Source organism: Orycteropus afer, unplaced genomic scaffold, assembly GCF_000298275.1.
Source record: "Orycteropus afer afer isolate SDZICR_OR568_19922 unplaced genomic scaffold, OryAfe1.0 scaffold00003, whole genome shotgun sequence".
Classification (NCBI taxonomy): domain Eukaryota; kingdom Metazoa; phylum Chordata; class Mammalia; order Tubulidentata; family Orycteropodidae; genus Orycteropus; species Orycteropus afer.
Window position 1 is genome coordinate 33,800,827 of NW_006921590.1, and position 22,737 is coordinate 33,823,563.

Consider the following 22,737-nt stretch of genomic DNA (forward strand, 5'->3'; position numbering starts at 1 on the left):
GAGAGTTTTGATCAGAAATGGGTGTTGGATTTTATCAAATGCCTTTTCTGCATCAATTGATATGATCATGTGGTTCTTCTCCTTTGTTTTATTTATGTGGGTTTTCTAGGTATAGGATTACTGCCCCTTTTTTTAATTACACAAAATACTATTACTATACAGATTATTATACAATCTGGTGTAACAACCACATTTTCCCACCTCTGTTAGGGGCAAGGGACAGACTCGGGGTCCCTTTTTCCCACAATCAGGAATTATTTTAAAGTGGGGTGGGAATCTGCCCTTTTTTTAACTCTTGGAGTGGATATGGTATGAATGGACCTCATCACAGCCAAACTCTGTTACCTCATGTCCCGTGGATCCAATGCACATCTATCCATTCTTTAATGGTAACATTAAACATTAAGCTGCTGCAGTTTACAAAAAGATTTCTCAAAAGAACCCTGCAAGTATTAATGTTTGTTTTGCTGTAAAATTTATCTTTCTGAGAAAAGAGTACACACAAATCTTAGTGTAACTTACCTGAAAACAGTTTATAGTCACAAATTAGTTATTTTCACCTTTATCCAAAAGAGGTTTTTAATAATCATTAAATGTTTGCTTATTCTTATTATGTCTTTAGGTCTAGAAATGGGAATTTGACAAGTGGCCTTCTAGGACCTTTACTTTGCCATGAATAAGTGTTTTTAATAGAGAAATACTGTTTGCTATTACCAATTAATGCAGTTGACTTCATATTCTATATGTCTATATATGTTACTTTAAGGGACAGTCCCATATGGTAAAATGGCCAAAATAAAGAATGTATAGGCATGTGCGTAAATATATCAAGTGAACCACACAGTACTTCTGGTCCCTCTTGAAACCCCACTACAATGCCAGTAAAGGAATTTAAAAAAAAAAAAAAAAAAAGAATAAACCCTCACTAATAAAGGAAATAGAAGAGATAACAAAAACAAAAATTTGGAAACTGAAACAGATAAACATTGTTTATCTAAAAGCAGATTAGAAAAGGGGGGGGGGTCATCTACCAGAATCCAGCAGTAGAAAAAAAGCAAGAAGTAACCAAATACTCCTAGCAAAAACTCTCAGTCTTATAGTACCAAGAACCTTGGAAGTGGGGATAAGGTAAAAGTGGAGCCAAAAAACAGGAGAGTTTATTGAAAGTCTGTTAAAGAAACAGCTGATCTCCAGATCATCTCTACCTTGGCTAAAGACTGGTGCTTTATTCTTTGCAAATATTAAATAGAGGACCTCTGCATTGGGAAGCCCCAGGCAGAGTTGAGGCTGTGGGTACCATAGTGAAAACAGTGATTAAATGATTATATGCTTACTGAATGCTATGATTATATGCTTTACCCCTCACTCAGCTTACAGAATGCTAGCAACCTGTACTAAACCTCTAGCTGGAAGGCTAAAACATCCTGCTTGGGAGGATCTGTCCAACCCAAGGAAAAAGACCTAAAGATTTGACATTGGATCATCCCCAAGAAAACAAGCCAGCCAGATGACTTTACAGTAAAACACAGAGTCAACAAACTCATAGATCAGAACTTCTGGTCAACTTTATAGCACCTGCTCTTTATTATGAGTAGAAAACAGAAGATCACTAGACACCCAACTAAAGTCTCTTCTATACAAGATAAAAGTCCAAACAAATAGGAAAAAGAAGTAACCAGGATGAAATAGACTCGCAGGAAAAAGAAAACTGTAACAACCAAAAAAAGTACTATTATTTATATCCTCAAAGAGATATGAGAAGAAATTACATTAACTGAACATGAACAGAATGGTACTTGTTAAAAAATGAAAATTCAGGAATCCAGAAAACACTTCTGGGAAATCAAATCTATGATAGCAGAAAAAAAAAAAAAAAATGATTAGAAGATAAAACTAAGTAAATCTCCCAGAAAGAATAACAAAAAAGATGAAGTGATTAAAAATAGAGAAAACATGAAAATTAAAGAACCAGTCCAAAAAGTCCAACATCACTGAAAATTTAAATATGAGGCAAACCACTTACATCATCTTAAAAGTTAGCCACATTCAAAAAGTAAAAAGAAATAGGTAAAGTTTAATTATAGAATTTAATCCAATATGTCATTTCAGCATGAAATCAATAAAAATATTAATGTTTTACATTCTTTTTTACATACTTAAGTCTTCAAAATCAGAGGTGATTTTGTACTTAGAGCACATCTCAAATTGGACTCACCACATTAATGTTCAATAACCATGTGACTAGTAGCTAGCATATTAGACTACACAGGTCTCAGTAACAGGAGTTCCAGAATAAAGAGAAAGAGGAAGGGGAAAAAGGGAAGAGAATAAGAAAATTTCCTAGGAAACAATTAGTCCAAAGGACTAATGGACCACACAACCTTGGTGGTGCCCGGCTACCATAGCCAACTGCTCTGAAAGAGATCACAGAAAATGAATGGAGTGGGACAAAAAAATGTGCCCAAAACTCAAAATCATTTTTAAAGAAAAAAAGACCTGGCTTTCTGGTCTGATAGAGACTGGTGGAGCCCTTGAGACTATGGCTCTTAGTCACCCTTCAAGCCTGGAACTCATCTGACCACCCTGGCTCAACTTTCAGCCAATAGACAGGCTTACAAGGTTAACAGTAGTATCAGGGAGGTACACCTCCTTAGAACAAGTGATCATAAGAGATCAAAAGGGAAGCATTTTCTCAGGGAAAAAGCTCAGAAGGCAAGAAGGGAAAGGAATGAGGGATGGAAGAAAATGGTAAACACAGGAAAGAAGTGGGCAGAGTGCTGTTACATTACGGGGATTGCAGTCAGTGTCACAAAACATGTATGAACTGTTGAAAACTAATTTGCTTTGTAAACTTTCACCCAAAGCACAATAAAAAGTTAAAAGAAAATTTCTAGGACTGAAGGTTACAAGTTTCCAAATTTGGAAGAGTTATCAGAAATCCTAGCAAAATAGATGAATTAGACTTAGACCGAGGCATTTCATCATGAAATTTCAAAACACTTGGGAGCTCTGGTAGCGTAGTGCCTAAGGCACTTGACTGCTAACCAGGAGGCTGGAGGTTCAAACCCACCAGCCACTCCTTGGAAGGAAGATGGGGCAATCTACTTCCGTAGTGATACTGCCTCAGACACGCAAGGAGGGGTCGCTATGAGTTGGGTCTGACTCGGCGGCACATAACAACAACAGGGACTTAGAGAAACCTCTACAGGTTTCAGAGAAGGAACAAAAAGAATTTCAAAGAAGCAGAAAGAAAATGGCTTTAGACTTTTCAACAAAAAAAGGATAGACAGAAGACAGTAGATTCAGGCCTTTAAGATTCTAAAGGAAAAGGTCTACCAACTTACAGCTTTGTACCTAGTCAAAATACCAACACATTATCAAGAAAAAAGTAATTTTTAAATAGCTAATAATCCAATATCTCAAAAAATGGACCTGCCATGCTTCTTTTTCCAGAAACCAACTTGAAGATGTGCCATACCAAACAAGGAAGTACACCAAAACGGAGGGAAATGTGAAATACAGGAGATAGGAGCAAGGTGAAAGGAATCTCTAGGATCAAACTCTGAACCAGGCCTAGATACCAACCAGTCCAGATTAGAGCAGGGCAGAAGAAACCAAGAAGGGCTTCATCAAGATGCAATTAATAGAATACCTGATAGAACTGATTGTGACTTTAGACAACTGACAGGGAGTTTGGGATTGTATTAGTGACACGTACACAGAAAATTAAACAGAAGATAAAGGGAAAGTACAAAATCATAAACTCTAAATATTGAGCAATTTTACTATATAAGACAATGGGAAGGACACGTAGTTAAGATGTGAAGGAGTAACAAAAGCTGAACTCATATCTCACAGTGTAAAATTAATACACAATTGCTAAAACAAATATGAGAGGAGTGATAGAGGCATATTATCTGAAAATACAAAGGTAAAAACCAAAATAAGTATTGAAAATGGTTGGTTCTGAGGAAGGAGAAATAAGGGAACAAGGGGCATGCCATTTTTTTTCTAATAAACCTTGTAAAACTATGTTTAAGGCTAACATACACATGTGTAACTTTTAATTAAAAAGAAACATGGGCATCAGTAAATCTAAGTGAATAAAGGACTCTTACCAGGCCTGAGCTAATGAGTGTCCTTATCTCCTAGCATTGAGTATTGGTTCCGCTGCATGGACATGGATGGGGATGGTGTACTCTCCATGTACGAGCTGGAATACTTCTACGAGGAGCAGTGTGAGCGGATGGAAGCCATGGGCATTGAGCCCCTGCCATTCCATGATTTGCTTTGCCAGATGCTTGATCTGGTGAAGCCAGCCAGTGATGGTGAGAGTGTGTGAAGGGCAGTTTATTTGCACAGTTCATAAAGTGGGACACATAATCCCAGACTGTCCTGAATTAATTTTCCAGAGTCATCTTTACAGGCTTCCTAAGTACAGAGAGTTTAAAGTTTCACCTTTACTGTTAGTATAGAACCAACAATTGATGGCAAATAGACTATTTAAGAAATGGAATATTTCCATAGAGAGAAATAGCACATTAGTGGCCAGGGGTTCGGGAAAGAGGGGAATGGAAAGTGACTGATTAATGGGTATGAGATTTCCTTTTGAGGTGATGAAAGTGTTCTGGAAGTAGATAGTGGTTATGGTTGCACAAAACAGTGTATTAAAAGCCTGAATTGTACACTTTAAAATGACTTTGTTATATGAATTTTACCTCAATAAGAAAAAATGGGGTTTTTATCTAAAACAAACATAGATCTTTTCAACTTCAGTGAAAATTTGTTTCTCTTGCCAAAGCAGCTGTTGGTGAAATTTACCACCTTTTCTTTGGTTTTATGCAGGCAAAATAACTCTCCATGATCTGAAGAGATGCCGGATGGCCCACATCTTTTATGACACTTTCTTTAATCTGGAGAAATATTTAGACCATGAACAGAGAGATCCCTTTGCAGTCCAGAAGGTATCAGTATATGTTAACTTCTATTTAAGGGCTCAGTGCCAAGAGCTGTGTGCCACATATAAAGATGGGTTCTGAATACAGCAATGTTGGTATTTAAAGACGTAATCTTCACATTTAGGTCACCTTTATCTACCTTAGGAACTTTCCACTGAGTGAACTGTATGGCCTTGTACTCATGTACACATTAGAAACTATGAAAATAAGTTTTTCTTTAAACCTAAAACTGCTCTAAAAAAGTTCATTAAAAAATAGTTTTGAAAAAAATTGTCCTTTTAATGTACCTTTTAAAAATGTATCAATAGGCCCAGCTATATTACAAACTATATTAGACTTGATTTAATTGTACCATTCATTTCTGGATGCCATGATAAAAAGAAAAACAGACCAAAAAACACTCCCCATCATAATGAAAATTAAAAGTTCTCCATGACAGACAACCTTCAGACAGTGATACTTTTTTTGAGTAATGATGACTGCTGTGCACAGCTGTCAGTTTTTAATGTCATTCTGTGTCTTAATAGAAAGGAGCACCCTCTCCCCATAAATAGAAACCTGTGGACTTTCAGAAAACATGAACCTGTGATCCATGTCCAAAACAAACCCAGTATCACCATTTCCCTTCCTGTTCCCATTTAAAAAGTAAAAATTACAGAGCTAGGAAAGCATTGCTTCCATTGAGTAGCAGTACAACTATACAAGCTTTTGCAGCCTTTTCTTTTTCTTCCACTTCTTGCATAACTGTTTGTTTGACCTTACAGTATAGGAATACAACATCACCTTCTACAAACAAATACATAGCAGCTGATGCATTGTCACTGTTCTAAAACCAATTCTGTATTTCATTGAATCTAAGATGGTATCAGTCTTAAATGGTACCATTTATAAGTCTAAAATGCATGCCAGTTTCAGAGATGTGAAAAGGGAAGAGGAGTGTCTTAAAATGGATCAAATATTGTAGTTAACCATATTGTATGGTTAGTGTTTCAGTACTTACATTCTTCCAGGCATAAATGACCCTAGACCCCACAGCAGTGCTAAAAGACTTTCAGTCCTAGAAAGCAGAAAGATACTATCTTACCTGGAAATATAATCCAAGACATTGCCCACACTGTAGAAAGAAAAGAAGATGTATGGCCTTCTTCATATCTTTTGTGTTATAAATTTAACTTTTACCTTTTACTTTTCTTTATAAAAACCCAAACCAAACCTACTGCCATTGACTCTATTCCAACTCATAATGACCCTATAGGACAAAGTACAACTGCCCCATAGGGTTTCCAAGGCTGTAAATCTTACAGAAGCAGATGCCTCATCTTTCTCCCACGGAGTAGCTGGTGGGTTTGAAGTGCAGACCTTCTGGTTAGCAGCAAATGCTTTAACCACTGTACCACCAGAGCTGCTCCTCTTATTTATATTGATCAGTATTTGTTCTGATTTGCAAAGATCATTATTAATCAGAAAGTATTCAATAAATTCCAGGCACTGTGTTGAAAAAAGATACTGGGTATTACAGACAGATTTAAAAAAATTCAGAAGAACAAAAATTGGCAACCAAAGCATATAAGATATAGAGAAGGAAGTGATTTGGGAGAGAAGGGACATTTCCAGGAAGATACCACAGATGACATGTTATCTGAACTGGTTTTAAAGAAACAATAAAAATTTGCCAGAGGAAGGACCAGTATATTTCAAATGGGCATGTACTAAACCACAAGATCTCAGGTTACAAGGCTAGAAAATCTAAATCTTAAGAATCTAGGTGCCAAACACTTTGTTATAAATTCGGAATTTGAGGTATAAAAAATCACTGTGGGAAAATTACATTGGCTCTTTTAGCATGTTGAAATGAAACATTTTCAGATAGTTTTTCAGAGATATACAGCAACATTTGTGATGACCTGTATCCAGTTGTGTGTCGGATTTGGGTCTCCCATGGCTGTCTTCTTTCCAATCAGGATGTGGACAGTGAGGGGCCTGAGCCCTCTGACTGGGACAGGTTTGCTGCTGAGGAGTACGAGACTCTCGTTGCGGAGGAGTCTGCCCAAGCTCAGTTCCAGGAAGGGTGAGTGTGTGTTTACCTGTGTCTTGTAGAACTTTTTGTTAACAGGAATGCCCACATTAGGAATATTAAAACCACCCTAAAAAATCCAGCTAGCAATCATTTCCTATTTTTGTTATTTTTTAATATCATAAGAGTAATCTCCAGCCAAACAACAGACAGGCATATGGGGTGAACATTTACACCAGGTAGATACACTCCTTAGAATGACTGATCATGACAATAGAATGGCAGTGTTGTACAGGGAGACAGCTCAGAGGCAGGAGTGCATAGGAAAGAAGGACACAGGGAAGAGGTAACTACAGGGAGGAAGTGGGAAGAGAGCTGTTACATTGTGAGGATTGTACTCAGTGTCACAAAACAAAATGTATGAACTGTTGTATGGAAAGTGAATTTGCTCTGTTAACTTTCACCCAAATCACAATAAAAAATTTTTTTTTTTTTTAATTGTGATTTGGGTGAAAATTTACAGAGCAAATACACTTTCCATACAGTAGATCACGTACACTTTGTCTCATGACATTGACCACAACTTAGCACTATATAAAAAATAGTAATGAGTAATCTAACCAACTTTAGTTAAATGGTTATTTTCCCCAGCAGTCTGCTCTTCCCTTTTACACTAATTTCCTGAGAAAATTTTCTCATGCCCCATTTCCTTTAATGGAATCACACCTTTCACTGGAAACCGAGATCACTGAGCAGCCATATATCAGTACAGGTGGAGACTAATGGAACTGACGCTCCTTTAAATAACGAATATAACCATATTTAACAGATATATATCTGTATCATATATGATTCTGTACATTCAATTCTGAACAGTAAATAACCTCAATATAGAATTTATAATATTCAAGACATAGTTCCACAAAGGGATCATGGTAAAAAATTAAATTATCCAAGAATTTGACTGCTTGAAACATTTCAGTGACTTTATCATTGCTGGCTCTTTCATCAATGTCTAATAACTCCTTCTACAAGTCCTCTCATTCTCTTTCAGTCATTGTTTATCTAAGGCCTTCAGTTAATCTTTATTAATGTATGCATTTTTTTGAATAGGCAATACATGCAATGATACAATATTCAATGACACAAAAGAATAAATAGTGAAAAGTTCCATACTACCCATTTCTCCTCCCTGGAAGCAACCAGTATAACCATTTTCTTGTGTACCCTTCCAAAGATGCTATATCAATATATTTGAGAGTGTATATGTGTACATATAACTCTCAAAAAAAAAAAAAAAAACTCACTGCTGTCAAGTCAGACCCAACTCACAGCAACCCCTTCTTAGGCTTCCAAGGCAGTATCACTATGTAAGTAGATCACCCAGTCTTCCTTCCAAGGAGTGACTGGTTGAGTTTGAACCACCAGCCTTCTGATTAGCAGTCAGATGCCTTAGGCACTATGCCAATATATATAAATACACATGCACTTTCATTTCCTTTTTTACACTAATATATTTCAGTCTATCTCCTTGAAATGCTATTTTCACTGTTGTTTTCTCCACACTAAATCTATGTTGGAGATCACTCCATAGTTGTATCTAATGGATGTTCTCATTTTATACAGCTATTTACTGCATCACATTCCACTGTAGAGTTGTACAGTTATTTTACAGTCCTCTGATACTTCACTGGGAGCTCTGGTGGCATAGTACCTAAGGCATATGACTGCTAACCAGAAGGCTGGAGGTTCAAACCCACCAGACAACTCCTCGAAAGGAAGGTTGGGCAGTCTACTTCTGTAGAGATACTGCCTCGGAAACCCAAGGAGGGGGCACTATGAGTCGGATCTGACTGAATGGCAGTGATAGAAATAGAATATTGCAGTGAATAATCTTGTTTATATGTCATTTTATTACATAACTAAGTAGATTCATAAGATAAATTCCTAGTTTTTGTTGTTATGTGCCATTGAGTCATCTCCAACTCATAGCGACCCTTGCTTGGGTTTCCGAGGCGGTATCACTACGGAAGTAGATTGCCCAATCTTCCTTCCCAGGAGTGACTGGTGGGTTTGAACCGTGCCTTAGGCACCATGCCATTAGAGCTCCCAAATTCCTAGAAGCACACCAAACAGATCGCATTTTCAAGCTGCGTGTTTGAGGACTGTTTACAAAGACAGGGAAGGTTTTAGAGAAAACAAGAAATATGCAGACTCCCAGAACTAGTGATGATGAAGAGCCTTTCCCATCCCTAGGGCTAAAGGGACAGGGAGATGAAACCATCACCGGTGCCTAAAGAGAAGACTTATATGGAGAGGGTCACCTGAGAGGACTTGGGACTTTCAAAAGGGATTTTAGCTGAGAAGGAGCTGGTTGAATACATATAAAAACAAAACAAAACCTACTGCTGTCAAGTCGGGTCTGACTCATAGTGACCCCTCTTTGGGTTTCTGAGGCAGTATCTCTATGGAAGCAGATTGCCCAGTCTTCCTTCCAAGGAAGGGCTGGTGGGTTTGAACCACCAGCCTTCTGGCTAGCAGTCAAATGCCTTAGGCACTACGCCACCAGAATATATTGTTGTTGTTATGTGCCATCAAGTTGGACCCGACTCATAGCGACCCCTCCTTGGGTTTCTGAGGCAGTATCACTACGGAAGTAGATTGCCCCATCTTCCTTCCGAGGAGTGGCTGGTGGTTTGAACTGCCAGCCTTCTGGTTAGCAGTCAAGTGCCTTAGGCACTACGCTACCAGAATATATAGCCAACTTAATTTTCTACATCTTTTAATAACCTGGTGATTGCTCCAACTGCCCTCCTAAATTGACTTTCAAACAGAAGACAAGGGAGCCCATGAATATGTTACTCAGTCAGTCTTCTGGACACAGGCCAGGTGAAGAGTAGATCTGAAGAGATAAACAGAAAATATCCAGCCAAACAGATAATGTCAAATAATCCTCCATAGACACTGTGCCATTTTATGCCCATACCACTAAGTCTTTAATATCTTTTTTGAGAATGCCAAGAAAGTCATCAACACATCACTTTTAATTTGGAGATTTCTTTAATCTGCTTAGTCCAAAAACTGGGGTTTCATTTTTATGTCAGTGACCCAAGAACTCTTAAAGTTATTCATCATTCATTGATTATCTTAAGCCTGACTGCATCACAAAGGAAGATGGGCAAGTGGATACACAACTATGGTTTAAAGTTTTTTGCCACTGAGTTTCAGAGTAGGAACCAAGGTAAATTTACTGATATGTAACTAACATTGAGATTAGAGAGGACAAAGATATGTGTAAGTTTCACTAGTAGAGTTTCAACAGATGCCCTTTAAAACTGATAAATCAAGTTAAAAATACTAAATAAAATAAACACTGGAAAAACTAAAACCATCCTCTAAGTGTTCTATTCAATTAGAAAACATGTACACAAAATAAAAACATAGGCTACACAGCATAAACTAAGGTTGACAGAACAAAGGCAGATGTTTTTAAATAAGCGAATACAAATGGTATAAACTCATGTATTCAAAGAAAAAGATTTCATTATGGAATAACACCAACCCCACCCCACACCAAAAAATACATCAAAATAAGGCTGAATTTAAAAAGAATGAAGATCAAAAAAAAGCTGTCCTGATAATATCAGAATTTTGAAGTGAAACTCTAAAATGAATAAAATTAAAAAATAAAAGGAGAAACTGAAGCTTACTGTAAACAGATACAGCAAACTATTCCCTAAAATTAGGTATCTTTGTGGTTTATATCTATAGAACATTTACATAATATGTTACTGGGCCACAAAGCTTCAGTGTATATCCAAACAGTAGCAATAACATAGACCAGCTTCTGATTTCCAGGAAGTAAATCAAAGTAGTAGTTAAAGCATTCAGCTGGTAATCAAAAGGTTGATGCTTCAAATCCACCAGCCACTCTGCGGGAGAAAGATTTGGCAGTCTGCTTCTATAAAGATTACAGCCTTGGACACCATATGGAATAGTTCTACTCTGTCCTAAAGGGTAGCTGTGAGTCAGAATTAACTCAGTGGCAGTGGGGTTTGGATTTTGGTTTTCTGATTCCAAGGAGAGAGGCTCAAATATGCTGGACTTTTCAGTTTCAAAAAAAAAACACCTAACTCACAGCCATTGAGTCAATTCTAACTCATAGCAACCCCCACTGGGTTTCCAAAGTTGTAAATCTTTACGGAAGTAGACTGCCTTATCTTTCTTCTGCAGAGTGGATGATGAGTTCAAACCACTGACCTTTTCGTTAGCAGCCAAATGCCTAAAACACTACACCACCAGAGCACCTCTTCAGTCTCCCATACCATATAAAAATAAGAAATTCAGAGCATCACTTGAAGTAAGAAAAACTTTCAGTGGATCACTGAAGGAAGGAAAAGTACATGTGTTCCAACTAAAGAAGAAACCAGCTGTGTAGGTCCTATGCAGGAAAATCATTCCTACACATTAATACCTATATTTGACTGGAACCAAAAACAAGATCACAAGAAGCAGCAGCATCCATGTAAGTCATCCTTGTATGCCCCCTCGTATCCCAAAGGGAAAGAAAAGCAATGAGTATAGAGCTTAGAGCAAAGAAAGCCCACATTGGGACCAGGTTTGCTGGTCCAATAGAGCCTGGTGGAACCACTGAGATTATGGCCCCTAACTGCCCTTCAGGTCTAGAGTTGAACCCACACCTATGGCTTCCAGCCAAACAAAAGACAGGCATATGAGTTGAACATTTACCTCAGGTAGATACACTCCTTGGAGAGAACAATCATGAGAGAAAGAAGGACTGCTTATGCACAGGGAGACAGCTCAGAGGGCAGGAGCACATGGAGGGATGCACACAGGAAAGAGGTAACTATCGGGAGGAAGTGGAAGGGGAGCTGTTGCATTGTGGTAAATTGTGGTCAATGTCATGAGACAAAGTGTATGTGAACTGCTGTATGGAAAGTGAATTTGCACCCAAATAACAATTAAAAAAAAAAAAGAAGAAAGCCCACATTGAAATATCAGTTCCCCAGCAGTATGAACCACCCATCTCCCCATTTTCAGTGAAAACAAGAGAGAGTGACAGCACTGGTGCATGCACGCACGCGCGCACACACACACACATCCCCTCTGTGTAGACACTGAACTCGGAAGCAGCAATCAATTCTCAACTACAAAGAAAAAGGGGCAAATACCAATCATTTGAGAATTACCAATAACATGCACAATAAATTACAGAACTCACACCCTTTGGAAACAGTACAGCAGTCAAACCAAGACTTTAAAATTAATGTCTTTACTTTTCTCAGACAGAAAAAATATCACACTCCTGAAGCAAGACTAGCCAATTTCTTGAAAAAAAAAAAGTTTTGAAATGAAAAACTCAATCATTGGGCTTAATATAAAACGAAAACAGCTAGAATTAATTTATTGGGATAAGAAATCCTTTTGGAGACCAGAAGAACTAGATGCTACCACTGTCAGCTACTCAGAGGGGATCTATGTAGGAGATCCTGATAGAGTGGGAGAACAATGTGGAACAAAATTCAAAATCATTAAAAAAAAGAAAAAAGGCAGGGACCAGATTTGCTGGTCTGATAGAGCCAGATGGAACCCCTGAGACTATGGCCCCTAGCTGCCCTTCAGGCCTGGAATTGAACCAACTCCTGGGGCTTCCAGCCAAACAAAAGACAGGCATATGAGCTGAACATTTACATTAGGTAGATACACTCCTTGGAGAGATGAAGCATGGGAGAATAGAAGGGATGTGTATGCACAGGGAGACAAGCTCAGGGGGCAGGAGTGCATGGGAGGGAAGGACACAGGAAGGAGATGGCTACCGGGAGGAAGCAGGAGGGGAGCTGTTGCATTGTGGGAAATTGCAGTCACTGTCATGAGACAAAGTGTATGTGAACTTCTGTATGGAAGATGAATTTGCACTATAAACTTTCACCCAAATCAAAATAAAAATTCTTAAAAAAAGAAGAAATCCTCTTAGAAAGCAGTGGAAAAAGTAGCCAAATAATTCCCAGAATAATCTCCAGCTGTTGAAACATATAAAAAGATACACAGGAATCAGCAGATGTCTTCTTGCCAAGTAAATATTTTAGGCTTTATGAGTCTCTTATCACAACTGTTTCACAACTACTCAGCTCTGCCATTGGGTCATGAAAGGATCCACACACAGTATGTAAATGAATGAACATTGCTATGTTCCAATAAAACTTTAACACTGAGACTTGACTGTATTCATGTAATGAAATACTTCCTTTTTTAAATTTTTTTCCCTCAAATTTAAAAATGTAAAACCTTTCATAGCTCACTGGCCACACAGAAACAGGCAGCAAGCCTCCCAAATTGTACAGCAAGCCAGATTTGGCCCAGAGACAGTAGTTTGCTGATCCTGCATTAGAGTGAAGTTTCATAAAATTCACATAAACGATAAAGAACTTAAAATCTACCAGAGAGAAAAATCAGATTATGCACAAAATGAACATAAAAAGAAGTGTAGCAATATCATCTAAGTAACATAATCTGTAAAGAAAATAACTTTCAACCTAGAATTATGTTCATATTCAAATGTGAAGGTCAAATTAAGACATTTTCAGGCATTAAAAGTTACCAAAATACCACCTGCAGACCATCTTGGAAAGAAATATTAAAGGATATTCTTCAGTAAGAAGGAAAATTAATCCTAAAGGAAATAATGGTATGTAAGAAGCAGTCATGAGCAATGAAATTAATAAAATTTCTTATTAGTACTATGTAAATATTGATCACAGACACTGTTAACAAAAGAGGGCAAAAGAGAGTTGGAATAATAAGCTATGGTTCTTTATTAGAGTGGAAAATATAGACACAGATATATTTCTCTAAAAATAGCTAGAGTTTATGTATGTTGAAAAGTTAAGGTCACTCACTAGAAGAATAGAAATAAAGTGAAAAACTTCCAACTCAGTTTTAGGAAAAAAAACAATAGATTATTAATTGGAAAAATGTTGAGTCAAGAAAACTCAATCTACTAAAAGACAAGTGTATTAATTATCCTCTTAGTGACAAGTGACCTAAATTCAACTTGAACTGGCCTAAGCAAAAAAAAAAAAAAGGGGGGGCACATAAGCAAAAAGGAAATTACTGTCTTATACAACTCAAAATTAGAAGAGTTAAAAGGCAAAGATGTCACTGTGAGGACTTAGGTGCACCTGACTCAAACCGTCTTTTCAGTGGCCTCATATGCCTGCAAAAACTGAACAATGAATAAGAAAGACCAAAGAATTGATGCCTTTGAATTATGGTGTTGGGGAAGAAAACTGAATATATCATGGACTGCCAGAAGAACAAACAAATCTGTCTTGGAAGAACTGCAGCCAGAATGTTCCTTGGAAGCAAGGACAGTGAGACTTTGTCTCACCATTGGTATCAGGAGGGACCAGTCCCTGGAGAAGGACATCGTGCTTGGTAAAGTAGAGGGTCAGTGAGAAAGAGGAAGACCCTCAGTGAGGTGGACTGACACAGTGGCTGCAACAAGTGAACAGAAGCAGCAACAGGTGTGAGGATGATACAGGAGCAGCTGTTTCATGCTGCTGTACACAGGAAATGACTCTCAGTGGCACCTGGCCACACCACCAATCTCTTAGATATGCTTTCCCTTGTGTTGCTTTTCCTACAGGGCACATTTTTCATATGTAGCACCAGGGTGATCACTTAACAGCATCAAGTCCAGAGTAAAGACAATCCCTTTCCCACAAGTGCCAACAAAAGCCCTGGGTTCATGATCTGATTAGGCAGGCCTAAAACTAAGCTTGGACAGGAGTCAGGTCCATCAAAACCTATGTTTTCGAAGGAAAACTGAGGAAATTGGAAAATAAGCCCAAAGGGGAATACTATACAGATAAAGAAGCAATAGCTATCCACGAAAGAGGGGACAAAAATACAATTAATAGGTTGATCTCAGAGAGAGATTCAAAAGTATACCTGGTACTTAACAAATAACACATGGTACTACCACAAAAAATGCCTATTTATTAAGGCCTGAAAGAAAATACAATATTTTTTGAAAAATTACTAGCATACAGGCCAAATTTACCATTTAAAATGCAATCTGAATAACAAAAACAGCAATAAATACATGTATCTGGAAATTAAAAACACTTGAAATAACTTTTAACCTACAGAGGAAATAAAAGTCTTTAAAGAAACAGAAAATGAAAGTATTATATTTATTAAAATCTACTGGTTTTACAGACATAGGAAAGTCTGTACCTTGTAGACTAAAATAAATGAATTAAGCTGTCCTCTCAAGATGGAAATTAGATCCAAATAAGTGATGCAGAAGAAAGGAAATTAAAATTTTTCATTTTAATAAAACTGCATCTTGTATTTTTAATTTATAATTTAATCAGTATTTTATTAATTCACACACAAACACACAGAGCAAACTTTGTGCCAAGCCCTGTGCTAAATACTTTAATTCACTGGATGGTCATCAAAAAAAAAAATCTATTAAGTAAATACTATTATACTACTGTCCCCATTTTACAGATAAGAAAATGGAACCACACATTAAGTGAACTGTCAAATCTATCAGTATATAAAAGTAAAATACATCATAAGCAAGTGGATTTTATCCCAAGAATGCAACAATGGTTCAGCTTCACAAATTCTGTCATTAATATATTAATGGTGAAAAATAATTAAAAGAATCACAAAATTTAAATTGATTTTTTGAAAGCATCTGATAAAACTATTATTTTTTCCAATCTTGGGGGAAAAAATATTAAAATTAAGCAAACTAAAAGAGCACCTCTTTATGTGACAAAGGCATTAGTCCCATTCCCCAATAATAACCAGTTTCATATGTAATAGGAAAAAAGATTCTTTATCAAGAAAATAAATTAAATATATATTAATAAAACTATAAAATTTCACCAAAAGATATAAAGATTAGTTACCATGTCATAGACAAAATCTTGTAATAGTATAAAGATGTCAGTTCTCTTCTAAAATTAATTTCTTAATTTAATATAGTTTCCCAAAATATTCTGTGGGACTTTACAAGCTAATTCTAAAACTCACATGGAACAATAAATACCCAAGAATAGCAGTGAGTTTTGAAAAGAAACAAAGGTATGGTAAAAGTATGAGAGGTAGACTAGAAAGCTATTGCAGTTAAACTCAATATGATATGCATGCCACAGTGTAAAATGTATTCATGGCAAGGTAGTATATGATAAAACAGTATCTTAAATATATCAGGAAAATACTGATTGGTAAGTAAAACGCTGACTTCCTAAGGATGGGGCAATAAAGTATTAAATTAATATCTGAATGCAAATAAACAGACCAAAAAAAGCCTAAAAGTAGTCGTAAATATGTACAAGGAAATTTACTTTTAGGTTTGAATTTGTTTAAAACATCACAAATTCTGTACCACAATTAAAAGGCAAACAGGGTTGCATCATATGACCAAGGGCCAATAAGTATGGTTATTCAAAATTATTAGTAAAAACATACATAATGCCCAATTCTAAGACACTCAAAGGACAGAAAACTTAGGAAATAAAGATGGAAATTTCCCCTTTATCAGCAGTTAAAATGCAATAGCCAGATATATCCATTTTAAGTACACACACACACACACACACACGTAATAGCAGAGCCCCAAAATACAAGAAACAACATGCTAACTTAAAACACATACACAATGCAACAGTTACAGTTAGAGATTTCAACACTCCTCTGTCAGTAACTGATAGAACTAAACAGACAATCAGTAAGGCTACAGAAAACATGAACATTATCTAAGTAGTTGACTTAATCAGCATGTAGAAAACACTTCACAAAACAACAAAATACACTTTTTAAGTACACATGAATTTCTCCAAGATAGACCCATATATTAGGTCACTAAATCAAGACTTGAGTAATATAAAATAAAATACGCTGTCTGGTAATGGAATTACATTAGAAATTAACAACAGAAAAAAAATCTGGAAATCCCAAAATATTTGGAAATTAAATTACACACTTCTGAAAACCCATGGGTCAAAGAAGAAATCAAAAGGGAAATTTTTTAAAAATCTTGAAATGAATAAAAATAACATGGAAATACGAGGATGCAATTAAACCAGTCCTTACAGGGATTCCTATAGCTTAAAAAGGCCAAATATCAAATATACACTTCTACCTTAAGAAGCTAGAAAAAGAGCAACAAACCAAAGTAGAAAGAAGGAAATAATAAAGATCAGAATGGAAACCCATGAAATAGAAAAGAATTCATGAAATTAAGTTTGTTCTTCAGAAATATGGAAGAAAGGAAAAAAAGATAAATCTAGCTAGAAAAAAGAGGGAAGGCCCAAGTTAATAAAATCAAGAAGGAAAGAGGGTGTACCAGTATTAACCTTACAGAAATAAAAAGTATTGTCAGAGAGTATTATGAACTTTATCCCAGGAAGTTTTGCAACTTTAGATGAAAATGGGACAAATGCCTAGAAAAACTCAAATTACCAAAACTGACTCAAAAATAAATGGAAAATCAGAATAGACCTATATAAAGTAAGGATACTGAATTAGTTATTAACAGTTTTCCTGAAAAGAAAAGTCCAGGTCTAGATAAATTCACTGGTGAATTCTGTCAGATAGGAAAAAATAATAATCTTTCATAAATTCTTTCAGAAGAGAGTAGTAGAAGGGAACACTTCCAAACTTATTTTATAAAGCCATTGTTACCCTGATACCAAAGTCAAACAAATCTAAAACAAGAAATGTCCCTCGTGAAGACTGATAGAAAACATTTTATTAAATAGTAGCAAAACAAATCCAGCAACACAGAAAAGGGATTATACACCAAGTGAAAAAGGATTAAGACCAAGTAAAGTGTACAAACAACCCAATCAAAAAATGGACAAAATGGATTAGTTTAACATTGGAAAATCAATAAATATGATTGTTGTTGTTGTTAGGTGCTGTCGAGTCGGCTCCAACTCATATCATCCCTGTGTACAACAGAATGAAGCACTGCCTGCTTATGGGTAATTCTCACAATCCTTGCTATACCTAGTCCATTGCTGCAGCCACTCTGTCAATCCATCTCGTTGAGGGTCTTCCCCTTTTTTGCTGAATCTCCACTTTACCGAGCATGATGTCCTTCTCTAGCGAATGGTCCTTTCTCACAGCATAACCAAAATAGGTGAAACGAAGTCTGACCATTCTCACTTCCAAGGAGCATCACACTGTACTTCTTCCAGGACAGATTTGTTAGCTCTTCTGTTAGTCCCTGATACTTTTCAGTTTTCTTCACCAGCACCACAACTCAAAGGCATCAGCTCTTCTTTGGTCTTCCTTATTCTGTGTCCAGCTTTCACATGCATATGAGGCATCTGAAAACACCATGGCTTGGGTTAGGCTCACCTTAGTCTTCAAGGAGATACCTTCACTCTTCAACACTTTAAAGAGGTCTTTTGCAGCACATTTGCCCAGCTCAGTACATTGTCTGATTTCTTGACTGCTGCTTCTGTTGGTGTTGATTGTGGAACCAAGAAATATGAAATCTTTGACAACTTCAATCTTTTCTCCATTTATCGTGGTGCTGCTTATTGGTCCAGTTGTGAGGATTTTGTTTTATGTTGAGGTATAACCCATACTGCACACTGTAGTCTTTAACCTTCATCAGTAAGTGCTTTAAGTCATCTTCACTTTCAGCAAGCAAGGTTGTATCATCTTCATATTTCAGGTGGTTAATAAGTCTTCCTACAATCCTGATGCTGTGATCTACTTCATATAGTCCAGCTTCTCAGATTATTTGCTCAGCATACAGACTGAATAAGTATGGGGAAAGGATACAACCCTGGTGCACACCCTTCATGATTTTGAACCAGGCAGTGTTCCCTTGTTCTATTCAAGTGATAGCCTCCTGATCCATGTACAGGTTCCTCATGAGCAGGATAAAATGTCTGGAATTCCCATTTTTCTCAATGTTAACCATAATTTGTTATAATCTATAAAATCGAATGCTTTTGCATAGTCAATAAAACACAAGTAAACAGCTTTCTAGTATTCTTTTTTATTAAGCCAAGATCCATCTGACACCAGCAGTGATATTCCTTGTTCCACGTCCTCTTCTAAATCCAGCTTGCATTTCTGGGAAGTTCCCTGTGAATATACTGTTGCAACCACTTTTTAATTATCTTCAGCAAGATATTACTGTGCGTGTTATTAATGATAATGTTCAAAAATTGCCACATTCTGTTGGATTGCTTTTCTTTGGAATGGGTACAGATATGGATCTCTTCCAGTCAGCTGGCCAGATAGCTGTCTTCCAAATTTCTTGGCATAAACAAGTAAGGGCCTCCAGCATGACATCCATTTGTTGAAAAATCTCAATGGGTATTCCATCGATTCCTGGAGACTTGTTTATCGCCAATTCCTTCAGTGCAGCTCAGCTTCATCCTTCAATACCATTGGTTCTTGATCATATGCCACCTCCTGAAATGGATGAACATCAACCAATTCTTTTTGGTACAGTGACTCTGTGTATTCCTTCCATCTTCTTTTGATGTTTCATGCATCATTCAATCTTTTGCTAATAGAATCTTTCAGTATTGCAACTCAAGGCTTGAATTTTTTTCATTTCTTTCAGCTTGAGAAATGCCAAGTGTGTTCTTTTCTTTTGGTTTTCTAACTCCAGGTCTTTGCACATTTCATTATAATAATTGACTTTGTCTTCTCAGGCTGCTCTTTGAAATCTTCTGTTCAGCTCTTTTAGCTTGTCATTTCTTCCATTTGCTTTAGCTACTCTCTGTTCAAGAGCAAGTTTCAGAGTCTCTTCTGACATCCTGTCATCCCACAGTTCATCTGGTTTTCAGTCATTGGTGTTCAGGGCGTCAAATCTATTCTTCAGACAGTCTCTAAATTCAGGTGGGATAGAATCAAGGTCATATTTTGGCTCTCATGCACTTGTTTTAATTGTCTTCAACTTCACCTTGAACTTGCATAATGAGCAGTTGGTGGTCTGTTCCACAGTCAGCTCCTGGCCTGGTTTTGGCTGAAGATACTGAGCTTTTCCATCAACTCTGATGTAATTGATCTGATTCTTGTGTACGCCATCTGGCGAAGTCCATGTGTATTAGGGCCATTTATGTTGCTGAAAAAGCTATTTGCAATAAATAAGTCATTGGTCATGCAAAATTCTATTATGCTATCTCCAGCATCATTTCTATCACCAAAGCCATATATTCTAACTACTAGTGATTCTTCTTTGTTTCCAACTTTTACAATCCAATAATTATTTACATTCCAGTAATAATCAACACATCTTGACTGCATGTTTGGTCAATTTCAGACTGCAGAAGTTGGTAAAAATCTTCAGTTTCCACATCTTTGGCTTTGGTGGTTGGTGCATAAACTTGCATAATAGTAGTATTAACCAGTCTTCCTTATAGGCGTATGGATGTTATCTTATCACTGACAGGACTGTACTTCAGGATAGATCTTGAAACATTCAATGAATGCCATGCCATTCCTCTTCAATTTGTCATTCCCAGCCTAGTAGACCCTATGGTGGTCTGATTGAAAATGGCCAAAACCAGTCCATTTCAGTTCACTGTTGTTGTTGTTTGCCGTCAAGTCGCCCCTGACTCATAGCGACACCTCCTTGGGTTTCCGAGGCAGTATCACTACGGAAGTAGGATTGCCCAACCTTCCTTCCGAGGAGTGGCTGGTGGGTTTGAACTGCCAGCCTTCTGGTTCAGTTCACTAATGCCTAGGATATCAATCTCTGCTTTCTATTTCATGTTTGACAACTTATTTTCCTAGATTCATACTTCACACATTCCATGTACCAATTATTGATGGATGCTTGCAGCTGCTTTTTCCCATTGTGAGTCATGCCACATCAGCAAATGGAGGTCCCCGAAAGTTTTAGTCCATCCACATCATTAAAGTTGACTCTACTTTGAAGAGGCAGCTCTTCCCCAGTCATATTTCGAATGCCTTCTGACCTGAGGAGCTCATCGTCTGGCACTGTATCAGACAGTGTTTCAGGCTATTCATAACATTTTCCAGTAATGTATGAGACAGTGCTTCACTGCTATTTATAAGGTTTTCACTGGCCAGTTCTTTGAGGAGTGGATGGCCTCCTCCTTCTTCCTAGTCAGTCTTAGTCTGGAAGCTCTGCTGAAACCTGTCCACCATTGGTGGCTCTGCTTGTATTTGAAATACCAGTGGCATAGCCTTCAGCCTCACAGAAACACACAAGCCACCACAGTATGACAAATAAATATAATATACAAATAGAGGACAAAATATATACATGTATATGATCATCTCAATACACCATCTCAATACATTACAAAATTCAACATCAAAAATGATTTTTAGAAACTAAAAAGCACCTCTCAACCAAGTAAGGAAAGAAGGAAACTGATAAAGGCAATCCATACAAAAAATTTAGAGTTGACATCATACTTAGGATGAAAAATAGAATGCCTTCCCCATATGATCAGGAAACAATGAAAGAATGTCCACTCTCTCAACTATTTATATTTAATGTAAAACTAGAGGTGCTGTCTAGCTCAGTGAGGCAAGAAAAACACATTAAAAGCATCCAAAATGGAAAGGAAGAAGTAAAACTATGTTTTATTTTCAAAGATAATGTGACTGTATAAACAGAAAACCCTAAAAAATCTACAAGAAAGCTATTAGAACTAATAAATGAGTTAGCAAGGTCTCAGTATACAAGCTCAATATATAAAAATCAGTTTTATTTCCATGTTAGGAAAAAGAAAATATTAAAATTAAAAATAATTCACAATAGCATCAAAAAGAATAAAATACTTAGTAAAAAATATAACAAATCAGTTTCATAATATATACAATAAAAACTATAAAACAATGCTCAGAGACATTGAAAAAGACCTAAATGAATAAAGGGAGGAGAAGGCTCACTTTTGTTAAATCGTCACCTCTCCCCACATTGATCTACAGATTTAATCCAATACCTATTAAAATCTCAGCAGGATTTTTTGTAGATTGGCAAGCTGTTCCCAAGATTTATATAGAAAAGTAAAGTACCTAGAAAAAAAAGCCTTTTTACAAAAGTACAAACTTGAAGGACTTACATTCCCTGACTTCAAAATTTTACTATAAACCTAACAATCAAGACAGTGTAGCACTGGAATAAATATAAACATAAAAAGTGAAACATACATTTGGGTCAATTAGTTTTCAACAAAGTGGAAAGGATAATGTTTTGAAAAATGGTGCTGAAATAATTGGATATCCATATGCAAAAAGAAGAAAACATCAATCTATACCTTGTACCATATGCAAAAACAGATTATAACCTAAATTTAAGCAGTAAACTACAAAGCTTCTAGAATAAATCATAGGGAAAACTTTGTGACTATGGATCAGGCAAGAACAATAGAAAATATTTATAAATTGGATTTCCACCAAAATTAAAAACTACTGCTCTTCAAAAGATACAATTAAAAGACCAACAGGGAGAAAATATTTCCAAAACATTCTGATGAAAGACTCATATCCAGAATATATTTAAAAAAGAAAACACTATAACAACTCAATAATAAAAGACCAATAACTAAATTTTTTAAATGGATAATAATTTGAATAAATATTTCTCTAAATAAGATACAGATAGCAAATAGGTATACAAAAGGATGCTGTACACATCATTAGATGTTGTTGTTGTTAAGTGCTGTCGAGTCGTTTCCGACTCATAGCGACCCCATGCACAGCAGAATGAAACAC

General features: G+C 36.6%; 1 protein-coding gene across 1 annotated transcript in view; it reads left to right on the top strand.

Annotated features, from left to right (window-relative positions):
* PPP2R3A (protein phosphatase 2 regulatory subunit B''alpha) overlaps positions 1-22,737 on the top strand; it is a 203,251-nt gene that overhangs the window by 164,487 nt on the left and 16,027 nt on the right. The window contains exons 10-12 of the mRNA XM_007937128.2: positions 4,153-4,328; positions 4,846-4,964; positions 6,920-7,026. Coding sequence (XP_007935319.1) covers positions 4,153-4,328; positions 4,846-4,964; positions 6,920-7,026 — 402 coding nt within the window. The remainder of the gene's footprint in view (positions 1-4,152; positions 4,329-4,845; positions 4,965-6,919; positions 7,027-22,737) is intronic.